Source organism: Ovis aries, chromosome 15 (genome assembly GCF_016772045.2).
Source record: "Ovis aries strain OAR_USU_Benz2616 breed Rambouillet chromosome 15, ARS-UI_Ramb_v3.0, whole genome shotgun sequence".
NCBI classification, from domain to species: Eukaryota; Metazoa; Chordata; class Mammalia; order Artiodactyla; family Bovidae; genus Ovis; species Ovis aries.
This window is the reverse complement of record NC_056068.1, coordinates 72,806,565-72,830,248: the sequence shown is the minus strand read 5'-3', so window position 1 is coordinate 72,830,248 and position 23,684 is coordinate 72,806,565. Positions and strand designations below refer to the sequence as shown.

Here is a 23,684-nt window from a genome sequence, read left to right as displayed (position 1 = left end):
TTCTATAAAATGCAATTTAAAAACACTTCATGTTTTTCATCATTACTTTATTATGATATATTATGAAACACATGTACATAATATAACTCACTATTTTTTTAAATTAATTTATTTATTTTAATTGGAGGCCAGTTACTTTCCAGTATTGTAGTGGTTTTTGCCATACACTAACATGAATCAGCCATGGGTGCACATCTGTTCCCCACCCTGACCCTCCCTCCCTCCTCCCTCCCCATCCCATCCCTCAGGGTCATCCCAGTGCACTGGCCCTGAGCACCCTGTCTCATGCATTGAACCTGGACTGGCGATCCATTCCACATATGGTAATACACGTTTCAATGCTATTCTCTCGAATCATCCCACCCTCGCTTTCTCCCACAGAGTCCAAAAGTCTGTTCTTTACATCTGTGTCTCTTTTGCTGTCTCGCATATAGGGTCATCGTTACCATCTTTCTAAATTCCATATATATGCGTTAATATACTGTATTGGTGTTTTTCTTTCTGACTTACTTCACTCTGTATAATGGGCTCCAGTTTCACCCACCTCATTAGAACTGATTCAAACGCATTCTTTTTAATAGCTGAGTAATATTCCATTGTGTATATGTACCACAGCTTTCTTATCCATTTGTTTGCTGATGGACATCTAGGTTGCTTCCACGTCCTAACTACTGTAAACAGTGCTGCGATGAACATTGGGGTACAGGTGCCTCTTTCATTTCTGGTTTCCTCAGTGTGTATGCCCAGCAGTGGGACTGCTGGGTCATATGGCACTTCTATTTCCAGTTTTTTTTAAGGCATCTCCACACTGTTCTCCAGAGTGGATGTACTAGTGTGCATTCCCACCAACACTGGAAGAGGGTTCCCTTTTCTCCACACCCCCTCCAGCATTTATTGTTTGTAGATTTTCTGATAGCAGCCATTTTGGCTGGCATGAGATGGTACCTCATTGTGGTTTTGATTTGCATTTCTCTGATAATGAGTGACGGTGAGCATCTTTTCATGTGTTTGTTAGCCATCTGTATGTCTTCTTTGGAGAAATGTCTCTTTAGTTCTTTGGCCCATTTTTTGATTGAGTCATTTATTTTTCTGGAATTGAGCTGCAAGAGCTGCTTGTATATTTTTGAGATTAATTGTCAGTTGCTTCATTTGCTATTATTTTCTCCCATTCTGAAGGCTGTCTTTTCACCTTGCTTATAGTTTCCTTCATTGTGCAAAAGCTTTTAAATTTAATTAGGTCCCATTTGCTTATTTTTGCTTTTATTTCCATTGCTCTGGGAGGTAGGTCATAGATGATCCTGCTATGATTTATGTCAGAGTGTTTTGCTTATGTTTTCCTCTAGGAGTTTTACAGTTTCTGGTCTTACATTTAGATCTTTAATCCATTTTGAGTTTATTTTTGTGTATGGTTTTAGAAAGTGTTCTAGTTTCATTCTTTTATAAGTGTTTGACTAGTTTTCCCAGCACCACTTGTTAAAGAGATTGTCTTTTCTCCATTGTATATTCTTGCCTCCTTTGTCAAAGATAAGGTGTCCATAGGTGTGTGGATTTATCTCTAGGCTTTCATTTTGTTCCACTGATCTATATTTCTGTCTTTGTGCCAGTATCATGCTGTCTTGATGACTGGCTTTGTAGTATAGCCTGAAGTCACGCAGGTCGATTCCTCCAGTTCTATTCTCCTTTCTCGAGGTTGCTTTGGCTATTTGAGGTTTTTTGCATTTCCATACAAATTGTGAAATTATTTGTTCTAGTTCTATGAAAAATACCATTGGTAGCTTGGGATTGCATTGAATCTATAGATTGTTTTGGGTAGTATACTCATTTTCATTATATTGATTCTTCTGATCCATGAACATGGTATATTTCTCCATCTATTTGTGTCATCTTTGATTTCTTTCATCGGTGTTTTATAGTTTTCTATATATGTCTTTTGTTTCTTTAGATAGATTTATTCCTAAGTATTTTATTCTTTTCATTGCAATGGTGAATGGAATTGTTTCCTTAATTTTTCTTTCTATTTTCTCATTGTTAGTGTATAGGAATGCAAGGGATTTCTGTGTGTTAATTTTATATCCTGCAACTTTACTATATTCACTGATTAGCTCTAGTAATTTTCTGGTGGAGTCTTTAGGCTTTTCTAAGTAGAGGATCATGTCATCTACAAACAGTGAGAGTTTTACTTCTTCTTTTCCAATCTGGATTCTTTTTATTTCTTTTTCTTCTCTGATTGCTGCGGCTAAAACTTCCAAAACTATGTTGAATAGTAGCGGTGAGAGTGGGCACCCCTGTCTTGTTCCTGACTTTAGAGGAAATGCTTTTAATTTTTCACCATTGAGGATAATGTTTGCTGTGGGATTATCATATATGGCTTTTATTATGTTGAGGTATGTTCCTTCTATGCCTGCTTTCTGGAGGGTTTTTTTTTTTTTTATCATAAATGGATGTTGAATTTTGTTGAAGGCTTTTTTTGCATCTATTGAGAAAACCATATGGTTTTTATCTTTCAATTTGTTAATGTGTTGTAATACACTGATTGATTTGCAAATATTGAAGAGTCCTTGCATCTCTGGGATAAAGCCCACTTGGTCATGATGTATGATCTTTTTAATGTGCTGTTGGATTCTGTTTGCTGGAATTTTGTTAAGGATTTTTGCATCTATGTTTATCAGTGATATTGGCTGGTAGTTTTCTTTTTTTGTGGCATCTTTGTCTGGTTTTGGTATTAGAGTGATGGTGGCCTCGTAGAATGAGTTTGGAAGTTTACCTTCTTCTGCAATTTTCTGGAAGAGTTTGAGTAGGATAGGTGTTAGCACTTCTCTAAATCTTTGATAGAATTCACCTGTGAAGCCACCTGGTCCTGGGCTTTTGTTCGTTGGAAGATTTTTGATTACAGTTTCAATTTCTGTGCTTGTGATGGGTCTGACAAGATTTTCTATTTCTTCCTGGTTCAGTTTTGGAAGGTTATACTTTTCTAAGAATTTGTCCAAGTTGTCCATTTTATTGGCATAAAGTTGCTGACAGTAGTCTCTTATGATCCTTTGTATTTCTGTGCGGTCTGTTGTGATTTCTCCATTTTCACTTCTAATTTTGTTGATTTGATTCTTCTCCCTTTATTGCTTGATGAGTCTGGCTAATGGTTTATCTATTTTGTTTATCTTCTCAAAGAACCAGCTTTTAGTTTTGCTGATTTTTGCTACAGTCTCCTTTGTTTCTTTCTCATTTATTTCTGCTCTCATTTTTATGATTTCTTTCCTTCTACTAATCCTGGGGTTCTTAATTTCTTCTTTTTCTAGGTGTAAAGTTAGGTTAGGTTTTTCTTTTTTCCTCTCTGCTTCATTTATTTCCACCATTCTATCTTCTACCTCACTTATCCTCTCTTCTGCCTCAGTTATTGTACTGTTGGTTCCCTCCAGCGTGCTTTTGATCTCAGTTATAGCATTATGCATTATTGACTGACTCTTTTTAAAATTTCTTCTAGGTCCCTGTTAGACATTTCTTGCATCTTCTCAATCCTTGTCTTCAGTCTATTCATCTGTAAATCCATTTTGTTTTCAAGACTTCGGATCATCTTTACTATCATTATTCTGAGTTCTTTTTCAGGTAGACTCCCTATCTCCTCCTATTTTGTTTCATTTGGTGGGCATTTATCATGTTCCTTTACCTGCTGAATATTTCTCTGCCTTTTCATTTTGTTTAGATTGCTGTGTTTGGGGTGGCTCTTCTGTATGCTGGAAGTTTGTGGTTCCTTTTTACTGTGGAGGTTCCTCCTGTGGGTGGGGTTGGATGAGTGGTTTGTCAAGGTTTCCTGGTTAGGGACACTTGTGTTGGTGTTCTGGTGGGTGGAGCTGAATCTCTTTTCTATGGAGTGTCAAGTAGTGAGTTTTGAGGTGTCTTTGGGTTTTGACTTTTGGCCGCTTGAATTTTAATGCTCAGGGTTATGTTCCTGTGTCACTAGAGAATTAGCATGGTATGTCTTGCTCTGAAACTTGTTGGCTCTTGGGTGGAGCTTGGTTTCAATGTAGGTATGGAGGCTTTTGGATGAGCTCTTGTCGATTAATGTTCCCTGGAGTCAGGAGTTTTCTGGTGTTCTCAAGTTTTGGATTTAAGCCTCCTGCCTCTGATTTTCAGTCTTTTTCTTATAGTAGCCTCAAGACTTCTCCATCCATACAGCACCAATGAAAAAACATCTAGGTTAATGGTGAAAAGATTCTCCACAGTGAGGGACACCCAGAGAGGTTCACAGAGTTGCATGGAGAAGAGAAGAGGAAGGAGGGATATAGACGTGACCAGGAGAAGAGGGGGAATCAAAACAGGAGAAAGCAATTAAGCAGTAATCAATTCCCTATGTGCTCTTCACAGTCTGGAAACTGGGGCAAACTGGGTTTGCCCCAGCTCACAGTGCATGTACTTTCCCGGTCTACATTGCTCAGGCTCCAGGTTGCTCTGCAGGGGAACTGTCTAAATCAGGCCCTGGGTTTTGTGCACTTCCCAGGTCTAAACTGCTCAGGTTCAGGTTCTTGGGTACTCCACAAAGGCACAGATTCGGCTGCGCATGCATTTTGTGCCCTTCCCAGGTCCGAGTAGCTCAGGCAACCAGGTGCTTGGCAAGCACACTGTCCCAGGTGGTCTGTGCATCTTATCACCTCCCCGGTCCCAGCCACTCAGTTTCCCAGGTGTGTCACAAGAGCACCATCTCAGGTGTGCTGTGTGTGTCCTCTGGGAAGCTGCTCTCTGGCTGCAACCCTCCTGGCAGATGTCAACCATCCAGGATCCCAGGAAGACTTGGTTAGCAACTGGGAGCCTGCTCACAGTTTGGTGGAGGATGCCATCTCTGGGGCCAAGATTGCCCCTTGCCTTCTGGCTCTGGCTGTCTCCCTCCTGCTTCTCTGCCTCTGGGTAGTGGGGAGGTGCCGGTCCACAGCTGGCTAGCTCTCCTCTGGTATTCACTCAGTCCTTTGTTCTGTGAGCAGGCCAGGCTGGGCCTTAGGTTAGAGCTTTTCACAGGAAAGTTCTCTCTCTCTCTTTTTTCTTCTCTCTGGTTATCCCACAGTTTGGGTTGCTATTTCATGTTAGCTCCCTCAGATTGTCCTCAGGGCATTCAGGCCCAGTTCTCACCCTAAGCATGCCACCCACGCCTCCCTGTTCAGTCCCCGCTTGCTGGTGGCAGATAAGAGCATCTGGGCTACTTCTCTGCTGGGAGCTGCAGTTAGGCGTGTATTCTGTGGGGTTTTTTTTTTTTTCCTCTCAGTTATGTTGTCCTCTGAGATTCCAAAACTCCCCACAGACCCGCCGATTGAGTGTTTCCTGGTGTTTGGAAACTTCTCCTCCTTCAAGACTCCCTTCCCGGGATGGTCTCCATCCCTAACTCTTTTGTCTCTCTTTTTGTCTTTTATATTTTGTCCTACCTTCTTTTGAAGAGAATGGGCTGCCTTTCTGAGGGCCTGGTGTCCTCTGCCAGTGTTCAGAAGTTGTTTTATGGAAGTTGCTCAGCATTCAAATGATCTTTTGATCTTCTGAATTTGTGGGGGAGAAAGTGGTCTCCCTGTCCTATTCCTCTGCCATCTTTGGACCGCCTCTCCAACACACATTATTTTTTAACTCTCATTATTTTTAAGCATTTGGCCAAATATATTAGAAGGGATTATCAAAACCATAGAACACAGTCATTTCAAAAGGCAAAAATCATAAAACAAATTATAGACCACAAGTGATCTTAATTTTGATCAAAAAATTTGCTTGCTAAAAAAGTAATAGCTGCATACATTTACTCAAAATCTTTACCACCTCTGAGTTTAACAAAGTAATAGAAACATTTTTTAGAGCCTTTAGTATGCTCTGGGCACTATTCTAAGAGATTTACACATATTACCTTGTTTAATTCCCAAAACAACTCTGTAAGGTAAAGAGAATTATCCTCCTCAATTTATAGATGAAAAACTGAAGCACAGAGGGTAAGTAATTCACTCAAAGGTCGTATTACTAGTAAATGATGTAGTTATTTAATTAACTTGAAACCTTACACAGATTATTGAAGAATGATTACATTTACATAGCATGCCAAGGGAAATACCTTTAAGACTATACAGATATATGCACATTAACCATGTTTTACAAGCATTAATTTTGTGCACGTGTGTCTTGAGCCAAAGCTACTCACAGATCCACTTGTTTGTAGTTTGCCTCACACTGAATCTTACTTGAGAAAAAATCTTGGTTAACCACAACAAAAAAGATAGAGCAACTATTTGTTTTATAAAATTGTCATCTGACAATGTCATTCACTTGAGGTGCCTTTAGGGAACAAGCTGCCAGATGTCACATAGTGGGCATGCAACAACGATGTGGCTTTCTGATAGACCTGCTTTACCTGAATCAACTATATTGCTAAAATCACATAAAGACTAAATTAACTACACGCTTTAAAAGCAACATATATAGCTCTAGACAAACAAAAATGTACAGCTCACTAGATGATGCATATGTAATTTTATTAAAAGTAATTCTATATTTATGGACAAAATAAATAAATAAATAAATAAATAAAAAATAAAAAGTAAAAGCAACATATACATTATACAGGGAGAAGCACAGCTATCCATATATGAAAAGTTGAACAAGACATAATAAGATTTTAAGGTCTCTGAACTTGGAAAAAGATTTTAGGGTCCTTGAATTTGAAATCAACTGTGTAACGGTTATGATTTCTCAGGACATGAAGACCCAAGGAGAACTTCTCTTTAAATATTCACAATTTTTTAAAAAAAGACTATGCCATATATACAGTTACATTCTTATTTATATTTATCTGGTCAGTCCAAATAGTTTTAAGCTTTTTTTTTGGTTTTCTTAAATTAGTATATGAGTTAATGAAAATATCAATAATTCTGCTGTTCCATCAGTATGTTCAAATTTAAACTACCTGACATTATGTATGGAAATTCTGCCTTAAGCAGTATTTTCTGCTGGTCTGGTATGTATAATCAAGGTATGCTATCTCATTGTAGTTACTGTTAAAATAAAAGGGGAAATGGAAATTTTCTGGTGGTCCAGTGGTTAGGACTCCAAGCTTCCACTACAGGGGGCACAGGTTCGATCCCAGATTGGGAAAATAAGATTCCTCATCCTAAGAGAGGTAGAGAGGGATGGTTCTGAGATGCTCATACTTGCTAGCTATTCTTCCTTTTAGCATATATTAGCTGTGGTGTCTTTTGTTAGCATATACAAGTGACATGGCTATAATGCACATCTAGCAACTAGAAATGAGAGTAATTTTCATGTGTGGCTAATAAAAATCATACTCATTACTCTGAGGTCCCACATACAATGCTTTTCCACAACATTTAGCTCATCAGCTTACGTGGACCACAGGAGATATGGACTGGAAACAGTAGGTTAGCAATGAATTATTCATAGGTGAAAGCTTTGTAAAAGAATCAATCTTCAGCCTAAGTTAGTCTGCATATTCCCAGGACTCACTATGTTTTTGTAGAAGTGTTTGTGTATAAGAGGCATTTAATAAATGTTCAGCTGCTAAAAAGGAGAACTATATAGATATCTGTTTGGTAATTAGTTCTTTCTACTTCCTGAAAACATAAGGAAATAAATTGCTTTCATCTGGAATACATACTTGAATCAAAATAAGAGCTGACTGAAGTGAACAAACTGATTCAGTGTTTTTAAATAGAAAGATCCAGAAAAAGGTGACGTATTTATAAAGAAGCTATTTATAAAGATGACATGTTTATTATAAATTTCCTTACCTTGCAAACAGAAAGGACATTAACATTTATCAGTTTCTTGATGGTCTGCAAAAGAAATATTGATCATTTTATATAGATTTGATCATGGAAGTGACCATATTATATATAAGATAGATAGATAGAGACATATAAATAATCCAGAGATGCATTGAAAGTTTCCCCAGATACAGTATAGACCTTGGAAACGGACAGGATTTGGGGTAAAGAGGCAGCTTATATTTTACTCTCAGTATTACAGTATTTTTCAGCTAAATGCAGCAATTCATGCTAGTATACAGAATCCAAAGTATACATACAAGTGAAATCTGCAAGCGAAAAAACCACACTAAACCTAAAATAAATATGCAATTTCCTCTCTGCTAACATGGAAAGAAGAAACTACTGAATCTAATATTTTCAACAATTTTTAAAAATTTACATTTTCTTTCAATAATATGTTTTCTAGTTTTTATTAAAGAATTAGACATGCATAGCTTTCATTTTGCTAGAGCTAGTTTACCTGAATCCACTATATTGCTGTATATTATTAACACCATGATGGCTTTTAAATTGATGTTTAGAATCCTGATACTTAAACAGAGCTGCTTTGATGTAATCAAAATGATAATAATAAAACTGGAGCTATTATTGAACCTAGCGTTGTACAGATGCGATGATGAATATTTTCTCATTCGATCCTTCTAACATCTCTGTAAAGCTGCCTATATCATAGACAAGGGAACGGAGACTAAGGGTGGCTGGGTCATTCCCTGAGGAACTCAGATAGTGAGTAGAAGGACCAGGGTATGAACCTCGGCTGTTAGACTCCAGAGCTCAGAGTCTCAACATTATACCATATCGCCTCACCCATGCCTGCACACATTCTTTCTATGACCACAATCTACAAAAAACAACTTACACTGTCCAAGTCAGGAACATCCAAAAAGTATTCCGGATACTCATATGACATTCCCACATTGTTCACTGAAATAAAACAAGATCATTAGCTAGCTACTATACATTTTGTAGATTTGACATAAAAAGATTAAAAATAATGAGACTAAGATGATACATACAATTACATAAAATGTTGCTTCTGTCTTGAGTGATCTCTCTATCCGTAATCTATCTGTACAGACAGTTCAAACATCTCCTCTTTCACTAAGCCTTTCTGTATCCAACCCCTGGCAAAAGGACTTTATATTGGCCTCCCAATTCCACAGCCCATTGGAGTACGTGTACATTCCACCTCTGCAACACATCTGTAGACACTGCTTAACCTCTCTCTCCGTGTGTGCGTTCAGTCGTGTCTGACTCTTTGTGACCTCATGGACTGTAGCCCACCAGGCTCCTTTGTCCGTGGGATCATCCTGGCAGGAATACTGGAGTGGGTTGCCATTTCCTCCTCCAGGGGATCTTCCTGGCCTGAGGATCAAACCTGCATCTCCCATAGCTTCTACACTGGCAAGTGGATTTTTCACCTCTGAGACACCTGGGAAGCCCAATCTCTCTTTAGATCTTCAATTTTCAGAGTATAGTAGAAAGATCAGAGGACACAGTTATATATATAGGAGACTAAAAACTTGAATTCTACTTAACTGTTTCAGAAAATATGCGGCTTGGGATAAGTCACGCATGATAATGCATCTCAGTGTCTTCACCTCTTAAATGAGAGCACGTTTTAATCATTCAACAAACATTTGCCATTCACTTGTGTGCAAGACACGTGTGAAGAACCAGAAAAACCACAAACAACAGTCTGCATCATGGAGCAAACTATCCAGTAGAAAGAGAAAGACACTAAACAAAAAGAATGAACAAATATCTCATTACAAAGTAGAGAGTGCCATGGGGCCTGTCCCAGACTTCATCTGGGAGGTGAGGGAAGGTTTGACATTCACGGAGGTTAAATAACTTGCACAAGACCATAGAGCAAAGTAAGGCTAGGATTCAAACCAAGAATATTTGACTTCAGGTGTCTTAACCGCTAATTAAAGCCATCCTATGACTTCATTCCTTATTCAGCTCAGGGAAAAAAAAAAGTCAGTAATAACTGGATAATAAACAAATCTGATAGCAATGTTTAATAAAACTGTACGGTATCAGAAAAGAAAGGTTTCAGTAGCAAAAAGATAATGAAATTCTGATCATTCTGCTCAAGCGTATAAGGAATTAAGCCAGATACACCTGATAGTAGTAACATTAACTTTTTCAACAGACTAACAAAATTAGTGGCTCAAAGGAACTCAATAAAGGTTCTATATTTAGCACTGAGCCAGTCACTTGAGGCTGTGACTCTCAAGATTTTACTGGTACAATTCGGTCAGGATGGCTTGAACAAGATCACTGAAACCTGTCTGAAAAATCTGTAAGCAAAGAACAGTAGCAAAGCAAACTGTATTTAATTAAGATTCATGACCATCTAAATAGGGATGGTATCTAAACAGAAAAATAATAGCAGGTTCAAATCCATTTTTATTTTATTCAAAATGTTCTCCACCCACCAGGGGTTCTAGGAATCCATTCTTTAAAGATCAGCAAAACTAGTTGAAGGTGCGGGTTTGTGTTCATTCGACTTCGCCTTAACCATCCACAAGGTCATAAAGGATAAGTGACTTATTTATAGAGAAATAGCGAAAACCAAAAGATCTGTTAAAATGTTAAACTATTCTTTAGAAAGTCAGTGTAAGATTACAGGAGTCCTCAAGGAAAGGTTTTTGCCGGATTGTGATGTTCTTCGGGAAAGAAGATTCCATCACACACTGTGAACTTCATCTCTCTTCACTCTCTTGTATCTAGAAAACTTTCTAGCTGTAGGTCTCTGGATCTAGAATCTAGATCTAGATTCTAGGTCTCTTTCTAGCCCATGGAAATACTAACATTCCTTTTCAAACTGCTGGAGAAAACTGAACAGTGTTACTATAAATCTTTTACAGTCTGGGATTTGGATTTAGAAGGAAAAAAAAAAACCCAGGAACTTTGTAAGCAACACCATTAACTTTTGCCATCTTGCCAACTTGTGTTACAAGGGCCAAAGTCAAGCTAAGGATGCCCAAACATAACTAATTAAGCAAAGAAGTGATACTCTGGGTAAGGTTGTGTCTACAACACAAAGCCTTCAGATCTAATTGAACAAAGGGAAGACATCACAGCTATCTACTCACATGGTGAAAATGTGATCATCTATTTACACAATTCTAAAAGAAAACACAGTCAACACTGAGACCTTTAATCCAAAAAAAATAAATGGTATTATGTATAAGGGCTATGCTTTTATAATAAAAAAAAAAAACACAGGAAAAAAAAAGTGTTAAAACTGGAATAGACCTTTCAGAGCACTGAGCCTGACTTTATGAGGGGAAATACATGCCAAAGTCACACTGTTAAGTGGTCCTTTACTCTTAAATCTCTTGCTATCTTATTAGTCAGACCTTTTGCTGGTGGAAGATATGCTACCTGTATTCTCTCCATAGTAAGTAATCACTGCATAGTGCTATTATTTAAGAGTTCAAGAAAAACAACTGTTGCTCTCAAATGTTATTTCCATACACTTGCACAATGGTGAGAATCTTTTGGAAAAAGTAAACTCATTGCAATTTTATTTTGAGACGTTAGGTGGCAGCAACAACCAGACAGCAGGCGGAAAAGGCAACCAAACAAGCAGGGACTTGGAAAAGGAAGAAAACAGGCTTTGGGTAGGAGTGAAGGGTGGAAATATTTCCATTATAATTTAATCTCATTAAGAATGGGTACATGCAATACCATCTTCTTACATTACAAGATTCATTACAGGATTCGCCAAACCAAACAATGCCACAAGTTGTTCCAACATCATTCAGATAATTGAAAATCCCTTTTAAATGGTAGCGTTTTAAATTAGCATTAAATATCTGTTCATTAGTGAGTTTCCTTGAATTCCTCACGTCAGGCACCAGAGGCAGATTGAAAGTTTTGTTCAATGACCTGAAAAACCCTTTTAACTCATGTAACACACCATGTCTTTCAGAAAACAAGGTGTTAAATGTACATGTAATCTCAGAATTCCAAGCACTACCCCGACAATCATCACAGGACCATGAACAGATAGAAACTCTTTCCCATCCATTTCTCAGTGGAATTCTAAGATTGGGAAGAGCTCAACAGAAGAGATGAGGCAGACGGAGAACAGAGGTGAAGACAGGCCAAGAACAAGGACAAGGTAAGTGGAAAGAGGTGGAGGTGGTGGACCCCTGCAGAGAAGAACTGTCAGTGTGCCAGGTCTGACAGTGCTCTCTCCATGTCTGCCATCCAGAATTTTCAAAAACACCGAAACCGGAGAGCATTATATTTTAAAGGCTCGGAAAATCCACAGAGTATTTCTGAATGTTATATAAATATTCTAAATTACACCATACTGCTGTTTAAAAATCATTTCCACCTATCATACTTTAAAAAAATGATGAGAACACACACAAGATTTGTTTCTTCTGAATTCATTTTCTGCTGCTTCTACCCTTACTGGACTTGCCATCCTTTATCAAAACCAGCTGCTGTAGAGATAATGATGTCATTAGGAAATTCAATTTCTGGCATCTGGGTTGGGCATGAGGGAGGAGCAAATGACAATAAATTGCTAGAGAATAAAAGTCCATCTGAACGAACACAAGAATAACAGATATGGGTAACCACACACAGACCACCTTCAACCTGCTGCCTCTGCCAGATTAATCACACATAAGACATTAAGGCAGTTTAAAAACTCACTGCCTAATGATGGGGTTTCCTAATACATAACAAATAATGCAGTCTTCTCTATTTCTCTCTTATCACATCAAAGTAGAAAACATGATACTAAGTTTACATTTTGTCACATTTGTAGTTGGATACGCTAATGCAGTTCATTCATAAAAAACTGAATTTTAAAAACTGCTGCCACCTCACTTTATTGCAAAAGATACTGAATTTTTAAAAATGTAGACCCAAGTAACACCATGAGTGGAGAGAAACTTCTCTTATTTTAAGCTTTCGAACCAGGAGGGGATGGATCTCAGAGTCCAACAGACCCAGATTTGTCTGTAGCTACCAGGTCCTAATGAGATGCAGGTGATTTCACTCCAGTAAGCCTCGGTTTCCTCATCACCTTTATATATAAACTAGGCATAACAATTTAAGCATTAAATGGGATAATACACATAAAATGTTTAACCCAATGCCTGGAACATACTCTGTCCATGGAATTCTCCAGGTTACCCACCCATACTAAAGTGGGTAGCCATTCCCTTCTCCAGATCTTCCCGACCCAGGGATCAAACCCAGCTCTTCTGCACTGCAAGCAGAGTCTTCACTATCTGAGCTACCAGAGAATCCCAAGTGAAACCCCTCAAAAGTGTGGCAGTGGTGGGCTTCCCTGGTAGCTTCCCCTGTGGCTCAGACGGTAAAGAATTTGCCCGCAATGCAAGAGACCTGGGTTGGATCCCTGAGTCGGGAAGATACCCTGAAGGACGGCGTGGCAATCCACTCTAGTATTCTTGCCTGGAGAATTCCATGGGCAGAGGAGCCTGGCAGCCTACAGTCCATGCAGTCACAAAGAGTTGGACACAACTCTTGTGTGAGCGACTAATACTTGGAATATACTAGTCTGTTAATAAGTGGGGAGAAACAGTTGTTATTGCTGTGTGGTCACTTATTCAACAAGTGTTTACTGAACTCCTATTTTGCACCCAACACTAGGGTAGGGGCTGGGGCTGCAGCACAATAGTCAAGGTCTACGTTTTTATTGTACATAACCAGCATTGAAGTGGAAGATCCATCTAAAAGAGAGCTCTAGGCAAGAGTTAACCAGAATAACTTTACACGGATTGAATTTATCCTAACTGCTCCTGTTCCCTCTTTACTTCATTCAAGTAATCTAATCTTACAGTCTGCGGAGTTTGGAAAGTGATGCAAAGAAAATTCCTTCTTTGCCTTATTTAACATATTGCTGGAGCTAGCACATGTTCAGACTCTGACAGATGATATTTGGAACAGCAAGTAAAACATTTTGCAAACTTTACAGTTTTCCTACACTTGTGAGTAGCAATTTCTAAATAAAAGAGAGTTTACAAGGCTTTAAATCTACAGCGCTTTTACTCAGAAATTGAAAAATTAAGATTGAGTCAGAAGCAACACAACAGAACATTTCAGCTCCACTGTTTAATTACAAACTGCTACGTGATGCTCATTACAAAACCATGTAAGATTTGCCATCCATCAAGTTGGAAGAGAGAATGAGGACAGAAGGATGGGAGAGTGTTGGTAGTTAAAGCTCAGTGAATGGGAGGAATGTGTGTCAGTTCATGAATGATGGTTCTGCTTACATTTCTGAAATCACAGATAATTGCCCAGTTTTAAGCTAAAGGTTTTGCTTTAATTAATACCACTAGTGGGTTTTGAGTAAAAGGAAATATATTTGAGTTCAACCTTATTCTCACTTTAGAAATCCAATCTCGTTCAATACATCTGATGGAACTATAAGGCACTATGAAAGTGAAAGTCACTCAGTCATGTCCTACTTTTTGGGACCATATGGACTCTACCCATCAGGCTCCTCTGTCTATGGGATTCTCCAGGCATGAATACTGAAGTAGCTTGCCATTTCCTTCTCCAGGGGATCTTCCTGACCCAGGAATTGAACCGGGGCCTCCTGCATTGCAGCCAGATTCTTTACCAACTGAGCTACGAGGGAAACCCAAAAGGCACTATACTTAGTCTAATAACGTTCCTGATGAGTCTCCTAAAAATTCCATGTACCTGTTCTGCTTGCCATGATTGGCTGCATCAGGCTTCTGCTTCATTCAGCCCAAAGGAAGGCATTTACACCAGATCCTACTGTCTACTTGAATCTCCACTTTGCTTTCTCACAGCTTTCTCAAGTTTAACATAACTCAAAATGAAATCATCATTGTTTTCTACAGAATTGCTCCTGGTCCATGGTCTCTTGTCTTAGAGAAATAGCCCCCAGCTACTCAAGTTGACCTGAAAGTTGCTAATTAGTAATTGTATAATCTTGGACTGCTTTTGAATGACTTTGGCTACCTGATGCAAAGAACTGACTCATTGGACAAGACTGATTCTGGGAAAGACTGAAGGCAAAAGGAGAAGGGGACAAAAGAGGATGAGATAGTCAGGTAGCATCACTGACTCAGTGGACATGAATCTGAGCAAACTCCAGGAGACAGTGGAGGACAGAGTAGCCTGGCGTGCTGCAGTCCACGGGGTCACAGAGAGTCTGACACGACTTAGCGACTAAACAACAAAATAATCCTGGACAACGCATTTAATCACTGTAAGTCTGTTTCTTGTCTGTTAAACGGGATAGAAATATTAATATCTATCTTATAGGACTGTTGGGGATTGAATGAGATTCATTAGCATGGTACATGGCATATAAAAACCCTTTGTGAATCTCGGCAATAATAACTAAAAGCAAACTGCTACTATTCTTGACTCCTCAGTCAGGCAAGACCTGTGATGAGGACCTCATCGGAAATTAGTCCTACTTCCATTTAAACATCTCTCCAGTCAATTCACTTCTATCCATTCCCACCGCCATCATTCTAACATAAGCCACCCTTATCTTATATTTCATTGCTGAAATAGCCTCATCAGTCTCGGCATCAATCCTTGACTCTTCTACTCAGGAGTCAGAAGGATCTAAAATGCTAGAATGGTATCAACTGCTTACAACTGTACAGTGTCTACACTGTCCTGTCAAGAAAGTCGAAACGTATCAACCTGGATTTCTAAGCCTTCTGTGGCGTCGCTTAATCTCCAGACTCTAGCAGTACAATCTGCGCTCTAGATTTACAGACCTTCTGTCAGCTCCTCCAACCTGCCAAGCACATTCACCTCAGGGTTTTTATACATCCTGTTTCTTCTACCTGGAAACATCTTTTCTTGCAGGATTAATCAGCTTTCAGGTCTCAACTTATATATTACTTTCTCGGAGAGATCCTCTCTGACACTCTTAGCCTTCTCGGCAATTTACTCTTTCATTACATGAAACATATTCCTAATTACTTGCTCAGTGGCTGTCTTCCATGAAAGCAAAAACAGTATCAGTTTTGCTTACTGCTATCTCTCCGCAATTTTACTTGTTGAATGAGTTGGGGCACAACTATCAACACACAGGAAGGGACTTCCCTGATGACACAGCGGATGGGACTCCGCCTGCCAATGCAGGAGACTAGGGTCCAATCCCGGGTCCAGAGGCCTCCACATGACATGGAGTAACCAAGTCTGTGAGCCACGACTACCGAGCCCACGTGCTACAGCGACGGAAGCCTGCGCACTGAGAGCCTGGGCTCTGCATAAGGAGACGCCACGGCCGTGAACAGCATGGCAGCAAAGAAGAGAAGCCCCTGCTCACCGCAACTGGAGAAAGCGTGCACACAGCAACAAAAAGACCCAGTGCGGCCCCAAAGAACTAATTAAATAAAATTATTAAAAAAAAATAGGATCTGCCTGTAGCAGGGGGGCAGGGAGTGTAGGGTGGGAGAGGAAAACAAACAGTTATAAAAGGAAAAAGGCTGTATTATGAAGAATTCTGTATGATATAGTTTGCCTGGTCCTTGTCCCAGATTCCTGAATGGAAATGTCTAAACTCTTGGAATGTCTTTGTTATTCATGGCGGGACCTTTGGATCATAGCTGAGTTTAAGCTAATGAGACAAAAAACCTGGGGTTAGCCACTGGTGACTAGAGTTGGGGCTTTTAGCCAGCCCCACCTGTGGAAAAGGGATGGGGGCTGGAAATTGAGTTGAATCACTTGGCCAAAGGTTTGATTAATCATGCCTAAATAATGAAACCCCAATAAAAACTCTGGATCCTGAGCTCGATGGAGCTTCCCGGTGGGTGAACACATCGATGTGTGGAAAGGGTGATGAGTCCTGACCCCAGAAGGCCAGGGCACAGAAACTCTGCGTCTGGACCCCTCTCGGACTTACCCTTTGTGTCTCTTCGTTTGGCTGCTCCTGATTTGTATCCTTCACAAGAAAACTGTAATTTTAAGTACAGCAAGTTGCTGCACCTGAAAGGGTCATGGGAAACCACAAATCTGTGGCCAGTTGGTCAGAAGTGCAGGTGGCCTGGGGACCTTCAAACTTACAGCTCGAGTCTGAAGCAAGCGCAGTCTATTTGGGGACTGTGTCACTGTACCTGTGGGGTCTACACTAACTCTGGTGGTTTGGGACAGAACCTGAATGTATTAGAAAAGAGAAGTTTCAGAAATGTCCCAAACTCCAAGAAGGCATGAAAATTATATCCTGGCATAATAGAGTAAATTCACCCTCTCTACAAACTACCATCCTACCATGCTCCTCTAATCCTTTCTTGCATACTAAAACAAAAGCCTCTGTCCTTTCTTGAGCCAGAGTCATTTTATACCTGGGCTACAGGGCAAGGGGGAAAAAAAAAAAAAGGGAAAAGGAAAGAAGGGTGTTTCCAGACATCCAAAGTTTATCACTGGTGCTCTCTCAACTAACCTTATCTTGCCCTTCTATTTTTCATCCCCTCTCTAGGCACCCTTGGGTTTCCCTGGTAGCTCCATCAGTAAGAATCCACCTGCAAGTCAGGAGACCCAGGTTTGACCCCTGGGTTGGAAAGATCCCCTGGAGAACAAAATGGCAACCCACTCCAGTATTCTTGCCTGGGAAATCCCATGGACAGAAGAGCCTGGTGCGCTACAGTCCATGGGGTCACAAGACCTGGACACGACTTGGCAACTAAATCACCACCACCACCTAAGCACCCCCACTATTCATCAGCCTACCACTACAGTTAGCTCTTTAAGCCTCGATACTTCATTTCAAAATGATTTCTCCACGTCTTCCCTTAACTGAAATAGTCATTCCTCAAGGTGACTGATCCAGCAAGTAGGCAGTAAACTGAATACACTAATACCAATAAGATGTAAATGAAGATGTCACTGCTCTTCCTGAGACATTTACATTTCAAAAGAAGGCACTTTAACACTAATTTCTAAATAGTAAAGTTCCTGAGAATGGCAAGAAGATCATCTGTAGCTTTACATATTTTAAAACCCTCTGAAAAAGCAGCAAGCCTCTTGTACTTGTAATTTCTTTCATCGACTGGGACTGAGAAGCCACATAATAACTTCCCAAAGTGCTTAAGATTTCTCCCCTCCCAGGGTTCCTAGAAAAGTTTTCCTCAGCCCAGTTCCTACCGCCCTGTGGTCCCCACTCTCAGCCATCTGTTTCCTTTTCCTCTGACACTTTGGGGACTGAACTATAACGAAGCCTTCTAGAGATCTCAACCAAACTAATTCCCTGGGAGTTTGCCATTTTGAAGCTAACTGGTCCTTTCCCCCAAGTAGCTAATAATATTTTTGGTCTTTTGTTAAGAAGCTTTAAAAATTAAATATAAACAGTTACAGGACTGATCTTAACTATTCATCTCTGCTCAAACTATCTTTCAAGATACTTAATTCCCAACACTCAACTATTTTCCATCCCAGAACAAATACTAAGTTGTAGGGGGAAAAACAGAACACAAATGCTTCTGATGTTTTCCCCATAATCCATAAGGCTGCATAGGTAAGGATAGTCAAGAGAAATTTTACATTCAGCTGAGAAGGGAAGATACCAATTAAAAAATGACCCACCAAATACATTAATAGGACAATTATTTATTTATGAAGGGCACGGGAAGAAAAGAGAATAATGTCTATCTCAGATTTTGCAATCAACTGACTTTTATTGTCTATATATACTGTTGTTATTTAAAAGATGCCTCTTAGTATAATTATGGGCACTGTGTAGAGACAGAAAAAAGTTGATGGGTAATCAACAGGTCTAAGACCCTAAGCCATTACATATCGACACCCAGCACCAACAGATTTTCTGGACTCTACAAGTTACATAAATAATGGCCTATGGGTAGAAAGGACCTTCATAGCACTCGGCATAGGGAAACTCTTGGTCCAGGATACATGAAAAGCTTGAAAAAACCTATGGTTGATTTTTTTTTTAATGAATGACAAACTAAGCATCTTTTTCCAGAAGGACCTTTCTATTTTTGCCTCTAGAATAAAGAATGCCACTATTTAAAAGTTAAAAAAAAAGTCAGAGTGGAATTTGAAACAAGTGTCTGTGGCATACTCCAAAACCAAGCCTACTCCCCTGGCCCTGGTAGAGCACGTGGTCTGTGATGTAGTGCATGTCCTCCAACCAATCTGGAACACACACGAGAGTCCCTCTTGAGCAATCGACTGAGCATTGTAACAGTCACATTCTGTTAACCAATTGTTTGCTCACTGAAAGCAGGATTGATGTCATTTTCTCTAAATAGCTGGAGTTTGTTTTTAAGTTTTCTTAAATCTGTGTTTCTTGGCATTTGCCTGACAGAAGACAGGAGATGTTTGCTTATTTTACACAAAAGAGTAAAGAGTTCATCATCTCAACCTTACACATTTGCAGTCTGATCAAGTTATGGTGAGCTTTCAGTACGAATTCACAGAATTCCTGGCCATTTTTTTCCCACTTATCTTATTGAAAAATTAATATTTCTTTCCTAACACATAGCATTTTCTATTGCAATTCTGAAAACAGAAATTCTCTATTAAGCACTGACTATGCTTTTAGTGGTCAATGCTGTTCAAACAAATGGAATATACCTTGGTGATTTTTATTTCTTTTTATCATTACTGGTTTCATTAAAATTTCTTCAGCAGAAAAAAAAATCTTTCTTATGACTTAATATGGGTTGATTGCTAAATCTTACTAGAAATCAATGTATATGCTTGTTATTTTAGGTAATATTATAAAGGTGAGACTGACATTAAGCAGAGGAGGAAGGAGGATAAATTATTTTACCCTTCTTAGACAGAGGTGGGGGTATAATGGGATCTGGACTGGGGTGGGGGAAGAGGGAAGAAAGTGAAGGGGCTATATGTTCAGGTAATAATAATAATGTAAAAAATCAACACCAGACCCCTCCCACAAGTTCTAGATGGTAACACCCACACTAGAGAAAGAACTATAAGATTTAGGTCGAAATATGACCTAGTAGTAAGATAAAATTTAGCTCATAAGGACATTTTAATATTTTCCACAAAAATCTTGGCAAATTAAAATTACAATGCTATATATCTGCTAATAAATGTCAATAATAATTATACAAAGCTTATGATTAAGGAGATAGTTCTGACAGAGTAGGAAGAAAACAAACTGTATAGCCGATTAATAGTATAATGAATGTGAAAGTGCTGCTATAAAGTTTAAAGGAGCATTAGCTCTAATTATTTTTATTATTGAGCTGTAACCAACCTAGAACTGAAAACTTAAGTTGTCTGTGTATGTGTGTGGGGGCCCAAATAAGTCTTCAACCAAATCGTTTAATTACAGTATAACTTCAAAGCCACACTGTTAAGATTTTAACCTCAACCTCAGCACTGCTGAGATTTCAGCTTGATCATCCTTTGTGGAGGGAGTCTATCCGAGCACTTGAGCACATTTACCACCATTCCCTCCCACCCTGCACAGGGGCCAACAGAGCTTCCTCCTCTCTCCTCAATTAGTGACAACCAGAAATGTGTCTGGATATTGCCAGACACTGCAAAATTGCCCAGGTTAAAAGCCATGTCAAAGCGTAAGAAAAACCTCACAGTTATGTTTATGGCTCTCCCACACAAACTGAGGATGAAAGAGAGCCAAGATGAACTGGAGACAGATGTCTATCACTAGGCATGTGTGTGGCTCAGCTGGTAAAGAATCTGCGTGCAATGCAGGAGACCAGAGTTCGATCCCTGGATCAGGAAGATCCCCTGGAGAGGAAGGAATGGCTACCCACTCCAGTGTTCTGGCCTGGAGAACTCCATGGATAGAGAAGCCTGGCAGGCTAGAGTCCACCGGGTCACAAAGAGTCAGACACTACTGAGCAACTAACACTTTCACTAGGTATGGGTGGTTACCGAACATTTAAAATGTAGCTAGTCCGAACTGAGAGAATGTTATAAATGTAAAACACACCCCATGACTTGAAGACTTGGTATGAGAAAAAGAATATAAAATGTTTCCGAAAGTGTTATGTGGATTACTTGGTAAAGTGATACTACTTTGGATACAGTGGGTTAAAATAAAATACATTACTAAAATTAGTTTCATTTGTTCCTTTTCATTTATTAAAAATGTGGCTATAAGACAGGTTAAAATCACATACCTGGCTTGCATTATATTTCCAGTGGACAGTGCTGAACTTGTGCAAAAAACTACCCCTCCTCCACGCTAGTTCCAGGCAGCCCGTGATGACACAGAGCTCTGTCCCAGTTTTCCTCTTTACTTTCTCTCCATTCTCCTTGGATTAGCTCCAGTCTCCTTTCTCCAATGAGACAACTACTCAGAGATGACTGACCTCTAAGCTCTCTCTCTAGTTCAGAGCTCTACTGAAAACTAGACCCAAATGTCCAACTATCAACTTGACAACCCCACCTGGTGGGGAGGGGATGAATTGGGAGATTGGGATTGACATAAATACACTTCTGTTGTGGTGGTTTTGTTGCTAAATTATATCTGACTCTTTTGCCACCCAATGGACTGTAGCCCACCAGGCTCCTCCGTCCATGGGATTTCCCAGGCAAGAATACTGGAGTGGGTTGCCATTTCCTTCTCCAGGGGATCTTCCTGACCCAGGGATCGAACCCTGGGTTGGCACTGGCAGGTAATCTCCTGCACTGGCAGACGTATTCTTTTACCACTGAGACATCAGGGAAGCCCATATATACAGTACTATACGTAAAAGAGACACTTAATGAGAACCTACTGTATACCGTGGGGAACTCTACTCAGTGCTCTGTGATGACTTAGGTGGGAAGGAAATCCAAAACAGAGGAGATACACGTATACATACAGCCAAGTCACTGCGCTGTACAGTAGAAACTAACACAGGATTGTAAAGCAACTATACTCAAAAAAAAAATTTAAAAAGAACCCATTTGGGCATCCTAGAAGAACCCCAAACTTAAACGATCCTCATTCCCCAAAAGCTTCCCTTTCTAGGATTCCCCATTTTATTAGACGGTATTACCAACACAGATGTTCAAGCCAGAAACCTGAAGGTCATCAAGAGTTCTCTTGCGTCGCTCACATGCAGAGTCCTGCTTCCTTGTCTCCCTTCCTATTTCTGGAATCATCCTTTTTCCTACCCTACCGGCGAGGCCAAGTCACCATTATTATTTCCCATATCGACTCTCCCATTCCTTTTATCCTCTTCATTACACCCTGCCCTCCCTGTCTCAACACTTATCCCACAGATAACTATTTTTGATCAGGGTTGTCTTTCCATTCAGAACATTATACTACATAAAGCTAGGAACTTTCTTGTTCACTGTTGTATCTTCAGTTCACTGACTGGTGAATGAATAAAGAAGGGTAGAAACTGCTGACTCGCAGGCTGCAACTTACTAACGGGCTGGACTACAAAAGCAGTGGTTCCATTAGCATACGTGGCCCAGGAAAATATCAATTCTTATGTCTAAATATTAATGCTTATGTACTGACAAAAGTCCTAGGATTCTGCAAGTGGGTACCCTGTACCTCATCCTTCACAGATCTGCCTATTGTGCCTAAAACTCACGCTGTAGGCTTTCTATATCTGGGTCAGGAAAGAACAGATGAAGCAAGCCTTGTATAACACTCCAGCCCTAAAGGAAATCAACCCTGAATATTCACTGGAAGGACTGATGCTGAAGCTCCAATACTTTGTCCACCTGATGTGAACAGCTGACTCACTGGAAAAGACCCTGATGCTGGGAAAGACTGAAGGTGGGAGGAGAAGAGGCTGATAGAGGATGAGATGGTTGGAGGGCATCATCAACTCAATGGACATGAGTCTGAGCAAACTCCAGGAGACAGTGAAGGACAGAGAAGCTTGGCATGCTGCAGTTCACGGGGCTGCAGAGTCAGCTACGACTGGGCGACTGAACAACAACTGCGTAGAGCGCAGCCGTGCAGTAACTTTATTTTAAGCCTGAGATGTCCGGAAGCAAGCTTAAAGCAGCAGTGACGTGGCTGGTAGGTGCATCACTGCTGAAAAGTACGATAGTACTTTTAGTACACTACTGAAAAGTTCAAAAGTACAACAGTACTCAACAGTGCTTTTCAAGGTACTGTGTAAGATTAAAAACATGTTCTCTGTTTTTTGTGCTCGTTTGTTTTTTGCGTGTCATTTATGTGAAAAATATTATAAACCTACTCCAGTACAGTATTATATAGCCAGCTGTGTTAGCTGGGACCTAGGCTAACTTTGGTGGACTTACTAACTGGACATAGGAACACACTCTCAGAATGGAACTCGTTTTTAGGCAGGGGATTTACTGTAGTGGCTAAAACCCAGGTGCAGTTCTCAGCCTCTGTGTGACCTCAGGTAAGTCATTCACCTGAGTCAAGTCTTCTCGACTGGGGTGATAGCTCCCCTCAGTGGGCAAAAATTGTTTCGGGGGCGTGGTGTGAGCTCTTAACCTTTCTGTATATAAAGCACAGGTATAGCTTTTGTAAACAAGATACACAGGGTATCTGCGGTACTAAAATTTCATGGGAGGGAAGACTAGTGGAAAATAATGTCTAAAAAGACTCCTTGTTGGGGAGAGGGTAATACTGAACAAAGGCTAAGAAATACCCCTCTAAGCCTTTATTTCCTCAACTACAAAAATGGGTCAGCATCACCTGCTGTAAAAGATAATAATATAGCTATATTTAAATACATACCGAGAGAATGAAAGAGTGGAAATAAAGCAGGCCAAGAAAACAACCTAAACTGTAGTCGTCATTAAACACAACATAAAACATAAAGATTCACACATATATAAATTAATATCATCTAATGATCATTTGTATTAACAAGACAATTTTCTTTTCACTAGTTAGGCCACCAGTTGAACACCTAACATTCAAAATGAAAACAGTACTAATCAACA

General features: G+C 39.8%; 1 protein-coding gene across 1 annotated transcript in view; it reads right to left on the bottom strand.

Moving 5' to 3' along the window:
- The window catches only part of HSD17B12 (hydroxysteroid 17-beta dehydrogenase 12), a 169,039-nt gene that overhangs the window by 40,657 nt on the left and 104,698 nt on the right, over positions 1-23,684 (bottom strand). Inside the window, exons 5-6 of the mRNA XM_004016421.6 lie at positions 8,659-8,723; positions 7,761-7,805 (exon numbers count right to left, since the gene is read on the bottom strand). Of these exons, the coding sequence (XP_004016470.1) occupies positions 7,761-7,805; positions 8,659-8,723 (110 nt within the window). The remainder of the gene's footprint in view (positions 1-7,760; positions 7,806-8,658; positions 8,724-23,684) is intronic.